We start from the raw sequence: 15,614 nt of genomic DNA, 5'->3' as shown, positions 1-15,614 counted from the left end.
CATGCTATTGCATTGTCTTACAATATTATAATTTTTGTTTTTAAAATTATTTGGACTATATTTGTGTACAAATTAAACTGTATTTATTTATTTATTTTAGCGAAACTTGTAATTGTGTCAATTTGAGTTTCTAATATTGTTTCTTGTTAAATGTTATTACTTTATTTTGTATTCTAATCCCTATAAATCTTTATATTTTTATAAACTTTTAAATATTAATAATATTCTTTTATATGTCTTTTTTAAATAATGTTCGGTCCACATTTTCTTAATTTTATTATTTTCAATAACTTAGATATCAATTTCTCCGTCATCTCAAATTAGAATATAATATTTTTTTATACAAAATTTGCTTACGTCCTTTTTATCTTTATCCATAAGACATCAATCTAAGTACGTTTTTCATTTTACTTTGTTGTTATCTCTAACGCTTTCCTACCTTTGTCAATTTACTTTATTGTTATCTCTAACGCTCTCCTTCCAACCATCGGCCTTCTCAACAAACTTTATTTTCTTTTTAATCCTTAGGTCAAACTATTATAGCGTCATATACAATATTTATATTCAATTCATACTTATCTTTGAAATTAAATTTCATTCACATAAAGGTAAACTCACTTCAAATGAAACTGTAAAATTTGGTAAACATGGTTCTTGTTGTGCATTCTTGAGTTGTCATATTTTCTTTATTTGTTACTTTAGTTTATGAAAAAAAATTAATTAACATTAAAAAATTAAAAATGAGTAATAAAAGTCCTATACAAATTCAAGGGGATCAATCTTTTCATGTAATTTCCATCTAAGGACTTTTGTTTTTTCCTAATTTTATAATATGTAGAACATAAAAACTCTCTGAATGTAGAGGCCATATCACCAAATTGCAAAAAAAAATGCTATCGTCTCTCAATGTAGGGTTATCAAAAGTAAAAATAATTTGTATTCCTAATTATGTAGGGTTTTGGAATGTCATATATATTAAAGACCCCACCCCATTTCATAAAACTTTTTTAACAATACCTTAAATAAGGATATTTTTTTTGATATCAAAAGCATAGGCACATACATCTTTGTTTTTAGTAAAGTCAAAAGATTAGTTTTAAATAAATTGCACATTAATGTATTGAAATAAAGTTTTTCCCGTAAACTAACCTTTTATTTATATTACTTTTGTACATTTGTTTCAAACACTTATGTGAGAAATGATTATATTACTTAAAAACCATGAAATAAATCCATATTAGAAATTAATTTCCTAGCTAATTTACCTAATAAAATAATCACAAAAAGGTAAAAATAGAAAGGTAAAAAAAAAGGACAAAGGGTCCCACAAAGTCCCATATAGTGCGGCGCCCACGTGGCATCGGGGTTAAGGCAGTTCTGTACCTCGTGTCTACTCATAAGATAGATATAAGGTCCAGCATAGAGAAAATCGCATGTATCTATAACCAATCTATACATACAACACACAAAACATAAACATAAACTCTCAAACACAAACCACATCGGTCGGAGTCCAACCAAGTCTCTTCAACTCACACATCTTGTAAGTATACTTGCACAAACATATACAAACATGTTTATGTTTATTTTATGTTTCATTTATGTTGTGTAATAATTTCATGAGTTGTAAAATGAAAGTTGAAATTGTGTGTGTTTAACAGGCGGATTGTGTGTGGTGAGAGATACAAATTATATGCCATGGGAGGCGAAAAGAGATGCTATTCAGCAACACCGAATGATTATAAGTTGTTGGAAGAGATTGGATATGGAGCAAGTGCTACTGTGTATCGAGCGATCTATGTGCCAACTAATGAAACTATTGCTGTTAAATGTTTGGATCTCGATCGCTTGTAATAGCAATTTGGTTTGTTCTTGCCCCCCTCTCATTCATTTCGTTTCAATCTTTATGTGTATGTGTTTATTTGTATCGGATTGATTTGACTTTGGATTTAGTTGATTGATTGTTTTGTTGCTTGATTTTGTTTGTGTATGTATTTAACAAATTTTGGTTGTTTGATATGTTTGGTTTTCGGAATGTTTTTATGTGTTTGGATTTGCTAGTGAGTTTTTATAAGTTGTGAAATGCGTGGGTTTAACTTGTTGAATTTGATATATATTTGTATGTATCATGTATGTGAATATATTAGTGTATAATTGCTAACTTGTTTTTGTGTTTCATTTTGTTGGTTGATTTTGGCTATGGAGGAAAGAATTGATTGCAAAACAATATTTAATTGATTAGTTTTTTTTGGTTGTATTATAATGTTATGTGACTTTAGTTATTGGTTTAGTTGTTGCTAATGTGTGATTCACGGAATGTTTTAACTGCTTGAATTGCTTTGTAGTTGTATCTGATTAGTTTGGGATGTATTGAGAATTGATGTTTTTGTGGAGGCAAAGTAACTGTGAATGTTGGATAGTTTTTGAAAAGTTTTTAACTATTAAATGCATTTTGTTAGAGGCCTTTTCAGTGCAGGGTTTGTTGTGGTCACTAAAAGGTAAACATATTAGTTTTTATTTTATCATTTGTTATTTTTGTTGCTGATGTATGATTTATGGAATGGTTTTAATTTTATTTGTTTGAATTGATGTGTATTTGGATTTGTTATTGAGATATTTTGTCTGTATATAGGGAAATTACTTGCAAAAATGAGATAGATGTTGGAAACTTTTTATCTTTTTAATGCATTCTGTTTGTAGGTTTTGTTACTGTAGCGTTTGTTGTGGTTACGAATGAGTAAATGCAGTTTCTGTTGTTTAAATGAAAGTCTACTGTTTGATTGAAATTGGCGGGGAACATCGATGACGTTGGATGACTTAATTTAGGGTGTTTGGGACTATGGCTTAAAAGGGATTTAATAACTGTAAAAGTTCCGTTCTTTGAATTTCCAATGTGCTTTTACATTTCTAACGGTCAAGTTTATCATTTGCCATATTGTCTGGTTTTACCTATCACGTGCTCACCCTAGTTTATTTATGTATTTATTGTTCCCTGAATTATTTGCCGTTTGTGCTGACGTTTGAGATTGCTTTCTATTGCAGGATGACATTCGCAGGGAAGCTCAAACAATGAGTCTAATAAAGCATCCCAATGTTATAACGGCACATTGTTCGTTTGTTGTCGACCGCAATCTTTGGGTTGTGATGCCTTTTATGGATGAAGGTTCCTGTCTTCATCTCATGAAAATAGCATACCCAGATGGATTCGAAGAGTCTGCTATTGCTTCTTTCTTGAAAGAAACTCTCAAGGCTTTGGTCTACCTACATCACCATGGACATATCCATCGTGATGTTAAGGTTGTTGAATCTGACATTTGTTGCAATGATAGGAGAATTTTAATTTATCTAATTATCCTAACTCATTTTATATGTTAATTTATTAAATGTAATGTTGCAGGCTGGTAATATACTTCTAGATAGTCATGGGAAGGTGAAGCTTGCAGACTTTGGTGTTTCTGCTTGTATGTTTGACCAAGGTGACAGACAGCGGTCAAGAAATACATTTGTGGGAACTCCTTGCTGGTAAAATTTGTTAATGGAAACTAAGCTTTCCGATCCCTTCTCTTTTTGTCACATTATACTTCTGACTCGGAACTATAATCAGAACTTCTGATTATAAAGAAATGAGTACGAAACCTGTAAAAGAGGAATATAAAATAAAAAAAACTACTGAAATGTAGACTGAAGTAGAATATAATTGAAGATCTAAAATACATAGTTCAAAGTACTTTTGTATTTTAAATTGAATTTCTTTAGCAAGATGTATTTAAAGCAAAGTGGAATCCCTACTATACATCAAGCATCTAAACATGATACAGATTGATCTAATTATGTTCTTTTGTTTTGTAGGATGGCTCCAGAGGTGTTACAACCTGGAAGTGGGTATGATTTCAAGTGAGTGTTTCTTCACCACTGTATTTTTAATATATAACAACTCTATATCTTTGTCAACATTTTTTCTTCAAAACTTTATCATTCCTTTTCCATGAATAGTAGATGGCCTTAGTAGCAGTATTTATATGACCATATAGAAGTGAGAAGTACAATATGACAAGTAATAGTTAAAATACCACCTGTTTTTAACTCATGATTGTTATTTCAGCGATTATAATTGGTTTTCCTAAATTGCTGAATTGTTTATAAAGTGTCTTTTGGCACAGTTTTGTAGTTATACTTTTGTAGTTCTAGGTTTGTATTCCAATAAGTGGCAAGTAATAGGAATCTATAATTTCTTGTGTGCATACATATTACAGTAGCTTGAGCTAGGTTTCATGCAGTGCACACGGCTTCTAAGGAATGTGCATGGCATGCAGATTATTAATTGAGATGCTGGCATTTTCTGAAATTTTGTACACAGAAACACACAAGCGCACAATTTTTCATTGTTGTTTGGTAAAGATTGAAATGAGGAAAGCATTATGATTAGGTATCTATATTTGTATCTAATTTACCAATAAAGTTTATACTGAAGTGATGCTAAGGATGGGGAAAAAGCAGTGCTAGTCTGTTACTACATCCGTATGGTCGTTTTATTAAATAAATAATTAATATATATTTACTGGTCAACTTTGGACGACCAATAAAGTTAAATTTTGTTTCTCTTTCCCTGATATCTTATAGTAAAGGTCTTAGCTGTTCTCTATCACTTTTGAGATGCGATGCCTCTAGATTCCACCTTTCAGATATTGCATAATTAATAATGTAGAGTAATTTAATAACTTTGTGAGTGTTATTAATATCCTTTCTAATCATTTCATTCGTTACATTATATGCTTCTCCCTCGTACACACACACACACGCACACACAAAAAGTGAGTGAGAAATAGAGAATAGAATTATAACTTTTTTATTTAATTATTTGAGTCTTTTGTAGGAAGTTAATTGGTTATCTATATACATATTTGAAATCTATTCATCTGTTCAATTTAATATTCTCAAGCAGTCGTTTTTTTAATATGTAGTCCACTCCAAAGTATTTCGATACGAATATACTATATTCCTAAAAACTCAATATTAATGACAAGATGTTATCATGTTTGTACGAGGGTTGCTCTTTTTTCTATGAACAGAGTAAGGGGATCACAAGGATAATTATCATTTGGTTATTTCTTTGTTGTATTTTTTGACAGAGCTGATATATGGTCTTTTGGAATTACTGCATTGGAATTGGCACATGGGCACGCTCCGTTTTCAAAATATCCTCCAATGAAGGTACAGTGTCTATGTCACTATGCTGACAGAATGAATATAACAAAGCATCTGTATTACCTTTAAGGCAATTACTTTGCATCCGGCATTGACAACATTGTACTCTCTTCTGCTCTTCTGCAGGTTCTCTTAATGACCATTCAAAATGCACCACCTGGACTGGACTATGACCGTGACAAACGATTCTCCAAGGTGCTCTGTTTGTTTTGGCTCTTTGTTTATGCCACATTAATATGTTTATGTCTCAATCTGTGCAGGCGTAAACATTAAATGTTTTCTTAACTCATTGAAGAAGCTGTGTGTTTCTTTTATTGTTATGTATCATTTAATAGATTGATAATTACAAAACATCCAGTTGTCAACAGTCTTTCAAAGAAATGGTCGCAATGTGCTTGGTGAAAGATCAAACAAAACGACCAACTGCTGAAAAGCTTCTGAAACATTCCTTTTTCAAGTATGCAAAGCCTCCCGAGATTTCTATAAGGAAACTTTTTGCTGACTTGCCACCGCTATGGAATCGTGTGAAATCCCTCCAGGCATGCTGTCGTATTTAGAATCTGAGTTCTTTCTTTTATTTTGTTATTATTGTTATTTTTTTAATTTAGAGCTTACCTATACTTTTTCTGCAGCAAAAAGATGCTGCACAATTAGCTCTTAAAAAAATGCCTTCTGCAGAGCAAGAAGCAATTTCTCAGGTAGAGGCATTACAACATAGGTTAAACGCCATGCTTTCTTGTGTTATCACTGTAAATTCTTTGTTTTTATTCATAAATCTCATGTTACAAATTCTGATACACTTTCCCAATTGTTTATTGGGTAACTGCAAAATTTAGCAATATTGCTTAAGGACTATATAATTATATTTATCATAATTAATCATAGCTGTTGACCGAGGCAATAGTGATATTTAATTGGTCTGAATGCAAAATCCTTTATGCATGTAATTACTTGGTTCCATTGTTAACCCAGTACCATATAGTATAAGTGATAGTTACTAGTAATTGCTCTTTGGAATACTCGATCAGGTTACTATGGCCCTGAATATTTGTCTTGCTAAAACATTTAAACAGAGATAATGAACGATACTGAATGTTTATTATTTGAATATATTTCAATTTTAATTTATCAATTCATCTCCTGCTTTTCTTCATTTGCATTTTTATTTCCTTGTTCTCCTTCCTTTCATCAATTTGTAGTAACATTTTTATCCATTCTTTCCAGAGTGAGTACCAACGAGGTGTTAGTGCATGGAACTTCGACATCGAGGACTTAAAAGTGCAAGCATCACTGGTACCTATACTTTTAATTTTTTCTTTAAGCCACACAGCTCATCATAATAATTGATCAATGTACAACACTGCTACTTATTGGTAGGTGCAAGATGATGACGAAACAGTCGAGAGTAGGTTGGGAGATGAAAGCATGAACTCTTATATGCGTGGGAAGGTTGGTTCTTTGTACTTTTTTTGTTAATATGGACCATAGCAGTATTACATATAGGTCATTCAATTCAAGTTTAGCTAATATTGCTATAACTACTTGCTCTTCGCAGGATGCGGGTCCTAGTTCTAGTTTACAGAAATCCATTTCCACGAGTGATATTGTCTGCAGGTAAATATTCTGCCACCACGCAGTTTTAATATTTACGATATCCTACAGTCATTGTGAAAGCAGACGTCTACAGTAAGTAAAGTCTTGCTAATGACAAAGATTGATAGAACTCGATCTATCCTGGCCTAATCCCTCTTTGAAAGGGTTTCTCCTCCTACGATATTTTAAATTAGCAAATGTTTTTTCATTTATGTTTGGATAATTTGTACTACCTGTAAATGTTTATACCGGAAACTGTAGACTTTATTTTTGTTCTCTGTAAACCTTGTATGTTTGCCTGTATGTGATCTTTGAGATCACTTGGTATTTTTTTAAAAAAAAAGATATACTCTTGTTTTATGTACCTTATGCTTTTTCATCGTTCTCTAATTAAATATTTTGATAACCTCTATTATCTGTTAGTGAAGTCTCTACTCTATTTTGGGGTAATCTATTTGGAATGAAGGAGCAACTAATCGAATTGTCTTATCTATAAAAGAGAATTTATTCCTTCCCTCATCTCTGTTTTCTATTCAACACGGCAGCACGGTGCCCCCATTGCTGGTCTATGTTTGTGTTTGTTCCTATATATATTGTGCTTTGTCGTGTTACATTAATTTTTTATATTTGTTATTCTTTATTTTACTAGGGAAGAGGAATTCGGGGATGAGGTACCTATGGCTGCAAGCTTAAACAAGACAGGAAAAAATCTTGAAAGTGATTCTCTGATGCTTGCCAGTCCAACAGTAAAAAACAGTTCAAAACCCGATCTACTACCTTCCGCATCAGAAAGTAGCACAGCACAGGCCAAGACTAAAGTTTTGACCGGGACAAGTCGCCAAAGCCAGAGTGGACCTCTTGTGGCTGGTGCAATATCAGAGCGCATGCGCATCTTAGAAAGGTTATTCTGCACGTACTAATAGATTTGATGTACTTTATTGTATTGTATGTTATATATGCATATGACAGTGATTTCACTATGTTGCATATTTTTCATGTTTATGACCTTGAGATACATAACATTCTACTAGGTGAATCTTATTTTACATATGAGCAATGTCTCTGTGGTGGTGTTATTTTAGTCTTATGGTTTGATTGATTTAGGTCCGAGACTGAAAACCAACAACCAGCCGAAAAAGTCTACCGTGAAGTACGGAGGGCACCCAGCTTTAGCGGTCCCTTGATGCTACCAAATCGAGCTTCAGCAAACAGTCTATCAGCTCCAATAAAACCTTCAGCAGGTTATACTAGATTTTACTTACATGCACATCACCAGTATGACATCTATGAATGTGATGACTAAATTATTAGCTGCCAGCATAATGTTGAGGAGAACAATTAAGTTTTTACTCTATAACTAATTGTGTAATGTTGTAATTTTTGTAACAGGATACAGAGATGATGACAAGTCAAAGACAAATTTTGTACAAATAAGGGGGCGGTTCTCAGTAACATCGGAAAATGTAGATCTCAAGGTAAAGTCACTTTCTTAAGATATTCTATTTGATTGAATGATCGTAATGATTTTTACCGCAGTAGTGTGTGAAGTATGTTCATGTATAATTTGTGCACTCTGATATATGTTACACTATCTTCTAGGGTTCCCCTATAAAGAAGTCTGCTAGCGTTGGAGATTGGATGTTCGATTCTAAACAAATGGTTTGTCTGCTGAACTCTTGAATTTTTATGAAATTGAAACCCAGTAACAGAATAAGACTTCACACGGGAATGTATTTGATTAGAGGAGAGAATAATATAACATGCATTTTTTTCTTGCAAATATCAAAGACATGAAAATACTCTTTTTGCTTTCTATTTCATGTCAAGAAAATAGAAAAAGAACTTTATTCCTCCATCTCACAAGTGGCATTATAAGAAATGTAAATAAAATGAAGGCTACCTTCTCTCTTTTTACCTTTTGTCATTCCTTGTTTAAAATTCACAATTAACAGAAGATAGCAAATTGGACATTTTATTCTCTGCCAATATAACTTTCAAGCATGGGTGCTGCTGTATGTTATGAGATGCTATTGTATTCATGTCTGTTAATTGTATGAATTTTATGTTCATTGGTAGTCTTATGTTTTCTTATGAATTGTTATCATGTATTCAGCCTGTTGGGCAATCACCCAAGGAGACTAGCAACAAGAATCTGCCTGCATCTCTTCTTTTGCCACATCTTCAAAACCTTTCTCAGCAGACATCAATCCAACAGGTAAAGTAGGACCTTGCATGACTGTAACTAGAATCTGATGTTTGGCATGTAGACTTGGATACGGGATTAATGAATTTCTGTTATTATGCCAGGATCTCATTATGAATTTGTTGAATAGCTTGCAAATGTCTGAGGTTGTAGATGGTGAGCAGAATTTTAAAAAATCATATTACTTTCTGCGTTCCTAATATAGAACTTCTTTTTAGCTCGTGTATACCATGTCTCTATATTTATTTTATGCACTTGGTGAGATTAAAAGTGCAACAGATCAAATTTGCATTGGGGTTCTTGCTCATGTAGTACTTCAAAATCTGAAAGGGACTCTTCTTTTGTAATGGAGGGGGTGTAATATTACATTATGGTGGAAAATGATCATGTTTTTTTGCGAACATGAAAGCTTAACATTTTATTTTTTATTTCAGGTTCTCCAAATGGAAAGTTACCCCCTCTACCTCGTAGTTCAGAAAATAATGGCACGGTAGGTGCATATATCCATATTTAAGGCTTTTGTACTATTTCTAGTGATAAATTGAACTGCAACATGCACATTATATAAATTTTGCATTAGATTCGAACACTTGTTTTAGTGTTATATGTTAGTGGAGCGCTACATGATTATATTTGATTCATGTGGGTAAATGGACAAAATTTAACTTAAAGCAAATGTAAATTGACACTTGCTTCCGCGTAATATGTTAATTTTCATGTTTTAACTCTAGCTTGGGGGAGGGGACAGCAGATTATGCTTGTAAAAAGGCTTAATCATGTTTTTCAATTGAAAAAATTGTGGCTTAGAACTTGGTATGCTAACCTTAATAGGAAGGTTGTTTTGTTTGCAAAAAAAAAGGTAGTTGGTATAAATAAATTTAAAGTGCTCCTTGTTCTGATTCTTATTTTGAAAAACACTAGATGTTTCCTTGGTAGTATAAAGTGATGGGTTACATATTGAACCCACATGCCTGAGCATGTAGTCATTATTCTGTATACATGGCCCATTGCAGTTACAAGTAACGATGTTATTAATAGAATTTCTATTTCGTAATGGCCTACCACTCTACGTGTGTTCAGGTTGAATCTGCTTCTGAAAGGGAGCGTTTACTGCTTTTCAAGATTTCTGAACTTCAAACTAGGTAGGCAGCAGAAGAGGCTTTATCTGTTGGTAAAAAAGTATACACAAATACCTAACGTGCAAGTTTAATCTCGTGGCTTCTTTGTGTGTGGTATCTTACAGGTTGGTAAGCTTAACTAGCGAGTTGACTGCGGAAAAACTTAAATATATACAGGTGAGTTTTACGTTGCTCAATTTGTTATGGATATAATTAAATATCTTTGGATAATCTTTGGATGTGCTTTGACAACTTACATCTTTTCTTGTGTTTCTCAGTTGCAACAGCAACTAAATGCTACAAATGGTCGGGAAGAGGATAGGCTAAGAGATATGTAACTAGATGGTTCTCATAGAAGTGTATAGTGAAACCATTTTGCATTTTCGGGTAAATTTCATGCTCAGAATCTTGTTTATGTTTACTAGTCCAGTCACCCTTGACAATATTATAATATGTATCTTTTCCCTTGTTTATTAAGTAATATTCTTTGCTGCTGAATTGCAGAAGTAGAGGCGGTGATAGGTCATACATCTGGAGTCTGGGTTTTGTCCAAAATCATCTAATAACTTTAAAGATTCCAGCCCTGAAGTGCACATAAGCAAAATAATCAGCTCTCAAGCTTTTGGTTCAGATACATATTTCAAACAAACAAAAAAAGAAACCTTTCTCTAGGCCAGATGGTACTTTTGGTAATCTCATGATTCAGTCGTCATGAGAATGTAGAAACGGGAGCCTGGTTTTGGATCTGATGGATCCTTTTTTATTTGTGTTATCTTTTGTATTATCATAAATTTATAAATTTATAATACCAGAATTTTGTAGTAGTTAAATAGCACATTGTGGTTAGCTATTTTTCTGGGTACTATCTTTGTGAATAATCAACAAGTTTTGTGGCAGCAAAGTACCGTCATAATGGTGAAACAACGGTGCAACATGTAGTTTTGCTTCTAAATATGATACAGGTCCTTGGCCGCAGATGCGTGCATCGAAGCTAGTAAGCTACCTATGTATCCGTTGAAGAGTTTTAAATGGTATTGTTTTGCAGCAAACTGTGTTTTCTTATGCTGTTCCCATTTTATGCCTGGAACATATTTTCACGGCCTTGGAATTCGTCCCTTCCAAGTCCATCCATGACCCTTCTTAGTAATCCAATATTACGGATCTTGATCCACACTAACCCTTCTTGCCAGTATTACAAAGTTTAGCACTCGCTCGCAGTACACATGTCCCTCTTACAGTTGAGATGTAAGGGTACGGTCATTCCGCAGCAAGAGATCTTCTCCCCTGACTTCTCGCAATTTCTTCTATGCCTTTCTAAATGAGGGGTCTTGCTTATTCATATATCTCACATGCTTCTAGGTTATTTCAATAACTATATATACATTATTAATATAGAATCTGCCTATCTAGAATATACATAAGCACACATACAAAATCTCTAAAAAACTCCAAGGAGGTTCCACCATGCTCCCCGAGTTAGGTTATTTTTCTAGATCATTCTTGAATCTTCAAGCGCCTTCTAAAGATATTTATAATATTCTGCTATATTCTAGAGTCATCCAGAGCATTCCGATCTTTTCTAAATCTTTCGCTTACAAAAAAAAATGAATTTTGGCGGGGCGTGACAATATACTGTACATGTAATATACAGCAAACCTATGATGGTGAATGGTGATATTGTATTTCAATGCAACAACATATATGAATTTTTAGGGGATTTGTGGGGGCCTAGTCCGTATCCGCAAAATGAGAGATTGCAATGCCGATAGGAAGATCATGGCTGAACTTAGCAACTGAGAAATATGAACAAATTATAAGATCAAGGTAGGAAAAGGACATAATATAAACAGACAGATGGTCTGGCCTGAATACAGGATGTTCGTGAAAGTAGTAATAATTTATTTATTTCAGGTTTTGAATACGTTCTCACTAATGAACTGTGGATTTTATTAATTTTATAAATTACTCTACTTAGTTTTAAAATAAAGTTGGTACTATTCAGTTCAATCTACGCGGAAAAAAATCGTTATAACCCCCTACATTATAGGTTTTGTAGAGAAAAAAATGTCACCGGGATAGAATAAAATAATTTTAAGAGTATGCATAAATTTAATAAGTGAATATTTTTCTGCTCCTATGAATTGAGAGCCTTTGTTTTTCTCTCCTATCTTCTTAGTAAGAGTGTGAGAGCTTTTGTCATAGCGAGGGTTGATGATATTAATGTTCAAATGGAAGGGATGGGAATCGATGATGAGGAGAATACAGAACTCATCTTCGATGAGGAGGCGGAGGACGTATCCAATAAGTTTCAGATGTGTTTAGTGGGTCAGTTTTTTGACAGAAAAGAACTTGAATGTAAGGGCTATAAATCCAAACTTGCAGATATTTGGCGTCCAGCAAGGGGAATCAACATTAAGGACCTGAGGCCAGGTGTCTATTTGTTTCAGTTTTACCATGTTGATGATATGGATTGGGTGTTGAATGGTGGCCCATGGACTTTTGACAATGTAATGCTTGTTATTGGGAAGATTAATGCTGGTGAAGATCCATTGGAGGTCCCTCTTTTTAAGTTACAGTTTTGGATTCAATTATATGGTGTCCCTTCGGGACTAATGACAGAGGCGGTTGAGTTTCAACTGGGTAATTTTTTTGGCTCATTTATCTCTTATGATCCAAATAACAACTATAGCATCTGGCGTGAAAGTATGCGTCTCAAAATCAGTGTCGATGTAAGGCACCCGTTGAAGCGTAAGAAGAAGATATGTAGGAAAAATGGTACGGAGTGTATCGTTCAATGTAAGTATGAGAGACTCGGGGATTTCTGTTTCGTTTGTGGTCTCGTGACGCATACGGAAAGGTTCTGTGATAAAAAACTTAGTCTGTCAATCAAAGATGGTGTACGAGAATGGGGGGTTTGGCTTAGGGCTCCGGCAAGAAGAGCGGCAGGAAATGATCGGAGTAAGTTTCTCCGGGATGAGAGAGATGAAGCCTGGGGCGCGAATCAAGGGATTTCAAATTTTGATCAACACTTTTCACGGGAGTCTGGTAAACAGGTGGTGTATCGCGAGGTTCCTGGGCGTAATATTAGCAACTCATTTTCTAATAAAGCTGTCAATTTGGATATTAATTATAATAATAGAAATGAGATTGTTTTGGCGGCCAATTTCAAAAGTCAAGTTGGGCCTTCTGAGGAGGAATTAAATGGGCTTAATATTAAGGAACGTAGTAAAAGAAGGAGAGGCCCAGATGTTAATTCTTTTATGGAAATAGAGAAGTGAAAAAGTAAACGTGTACTCTGAAACTAGTCTTTCTAATTCTGATTGTCTAGTTTCTTCTTCGACGGATTTGGCTAAGCTTGCAGTGCAAGCTAGCCAGCCATTATGAATTGTTTAAGCTGGAACTGCAGAGGTTTGGGGAGCCTCCGTGCAGTTCGTCTTTTTGGAGATTTATTAAAATCGCGTAACCCTGATTTTGTGTTCTTATCAGAGACATTGGTGGAAACAAAGGTTATTAAGAAGTTATCAGAGAAGTTTGGTTTTTTTGACTATTTTGCTATAGACAAAGTAGGGAGAGGAGGTGGTTTGGCTATTATGTGGAAAAGGACTATAGATTGCAGGGTGGTTAATCACTCAATTAATTATATCGATGTCCACATTATGAACAGGTCGAATGTTGATTGGAGATTGACTTGCTTTTACGGTTTGCCAGAGAGAAATAGAAGACATGATTCTTGGAATCTTATTCGTAGCTTAGTTAAACATGATAATATTATGTGGTGCATATATGGCGATTTCAATAATATGTTATTTGTGACGGATAAATCTGGGTCTCATGGCCATCCTCAGTCGTTACTGGATGGTTTCAAAGCAGCAATCGAAGATAGTAGTCTAGTGGAGTTAGACTTAACAGGGGTGAATTCACGTGGGAAAAAGGTAGAGGTACAGAAAATTGGGTGAGGGAAAGACTGGATAGAGCCTTTGCAGACGATCAGTGGTGGAGAAAGTTCCCTCTATGTAAGTTATCTGTGACTCATTCAATTAAATCAGATCATGATCCTATTCTTCTAGAGCTTTTTAACAGTGAGTTCTCTAGGAAGCAATTTAGATTTAAATTCGAAAATACCTGGCTTCACGAACCAAGTTTTAGAGAGGAGGTTTCTAATCAGTGGAAGGAAATTCCTAGGATGCATTTACTCCCGAAGCTAATGTCTATATCGTCGTTTATGGCCAAATGGGGAAGAAATTTTTTCCATAAGTTTAGGGACAAAGTCAAAAAACAGAAGGCGATTCTGAACGAACTGATTGACAGAAGTGATGAAGAGGGTGTCAGGTGCTACTTTGGGGAAAGAAGAAAATTGGAGGAATTATTACTACATGAGGAACAATATTGGAAGCAGAGAGCTAAGGCGTTTTGGCTGACTGAAGGGGATACAAACTCGAAGTTCTTTCATGCAACAACATCGAAGAGGAAGAAGAGTAATTTTATATCTCATCTCGTTAACAATGAGAATGAGATTATTAGCAGTCATGATGATATGTGCAGAGAGGCTGTGGAATATTTCAAGAGTGTGTTTACAGGAGCTAATAGCAGTTCTGTCAATGTTGATGATGAAGTCGATCGTGTTATATCTGATGCTCAGAATGAAAAAGCTTACATCTGAAATCAACTTTGTGGAGTTCAGGTTGGCTGTAAAACAAATGCACCCAGACAAAAGTGCTGGGCCTGATGGGCTTAATCCAGCATTTTTTCAGAATTTCTGGGAATTACTTGGAGTGGAGGTTTTTCAGTGCTGTAAAGAGTGGTTGACTGAGTGCACTTTTCCAGCAAACTTGAATGACACTATGTTGATCCTTATTCCAAAGAAAGATAATGCAGATCGAATGACAGACCTAAGGCCCATAGCTCTGTGTAACGTTTTGTATAAGATTCTAGCAAAGGTTCTAGCTAACAGGTTAAAGACCATCCTACCTGGGGTGATTTCTGAAAATCAATCCGCGTTTGTGCCAGGTAGAAATATAGTTGATAATGTGTTAGTTGCCTTCGAAATTTTGCATTTTATGAAGAAGAAAAATAGAGGTCATGAGGGTGAAATTGCATTGAAGTTGGATATTTCGAAAGCTTATGATAGAGTCGATTGGTCCTATTTAAAAATGAGGATGCGGAAGATGGGATTTAGTAGTACGTGGATCAATTGGATCATGCTCTGTGTCACAACAGTTAGTTATTCTATAGCTTTCAACGGAAGTACAGTGGGATCTATCACTCCTACTCGAGGTTTAAGACAAGGAGACCCGTTGTCTCCTTATCTATTCTTATTCTGTGTCGAGGGTCTTTCCCAATCACTTTCAAGTGCAGCGAATGAAGGGATAATTAGTGGGTGCAGAATCTGCACAAATGCTCCTCAAGTTACTCATCTGCTGTTTGTAGATGATAGCTTCCTTTTCTTCAAAGCTACGGGAGATGAATCAAGGGCTATTAAATCTTTGTTGGTTGAA

The 15,614-nt window shown here is 34.5% G+C and overlaps 1 protein-coding gene and 1 pseudogene across 1 annotated transcript; both read left to right on the top strand.

Annotated features, from left to right (window-relative positions):
- Positions 1 to 1,388: 1,388 nt before the first annotated feature.
- Positions 1,389 to 10,965, top strand: LOC141697016 (uncharacterized; annotated as a pseudogene).
- Positions 10,966 to 13,499: 2,534 nt separating this feature from the next.
- LOC141696441 (uncharacterized) lies at positions 13,500 to 14,779 on the top strand. The gene is made up of 2 exons (XM_074500582.1): positions 13,500 to 14,040; positions 14,166 to 14,779. Exons 1-2 carry the CDS (start codon positions 13,500 to 13,502, stop codon positions 14,777 to 14,779), a joined length of 1,155 nt encoding a protein of 384 aa, XP_074356683.1.
- Positions 14,780 to 15,614: the final 835 nt, after the last annotated feature.

Source organism: Apium graveolens, chromosome 11, assembly GCF_009905375.1.
Source record: "Apium graveolens cultivar Ventura chromosome 11, ASM990537v1, whole genome shotgun sequence".
NCBI lineage: Eukaryota > Viridiplantae > Streptophyta > Magnoliopsida > Apiales > Apiaceae > Apium > Apium graveolens.
This window is presented reverse-complemented; position numbering and strand designations above follow the sequence as displayed.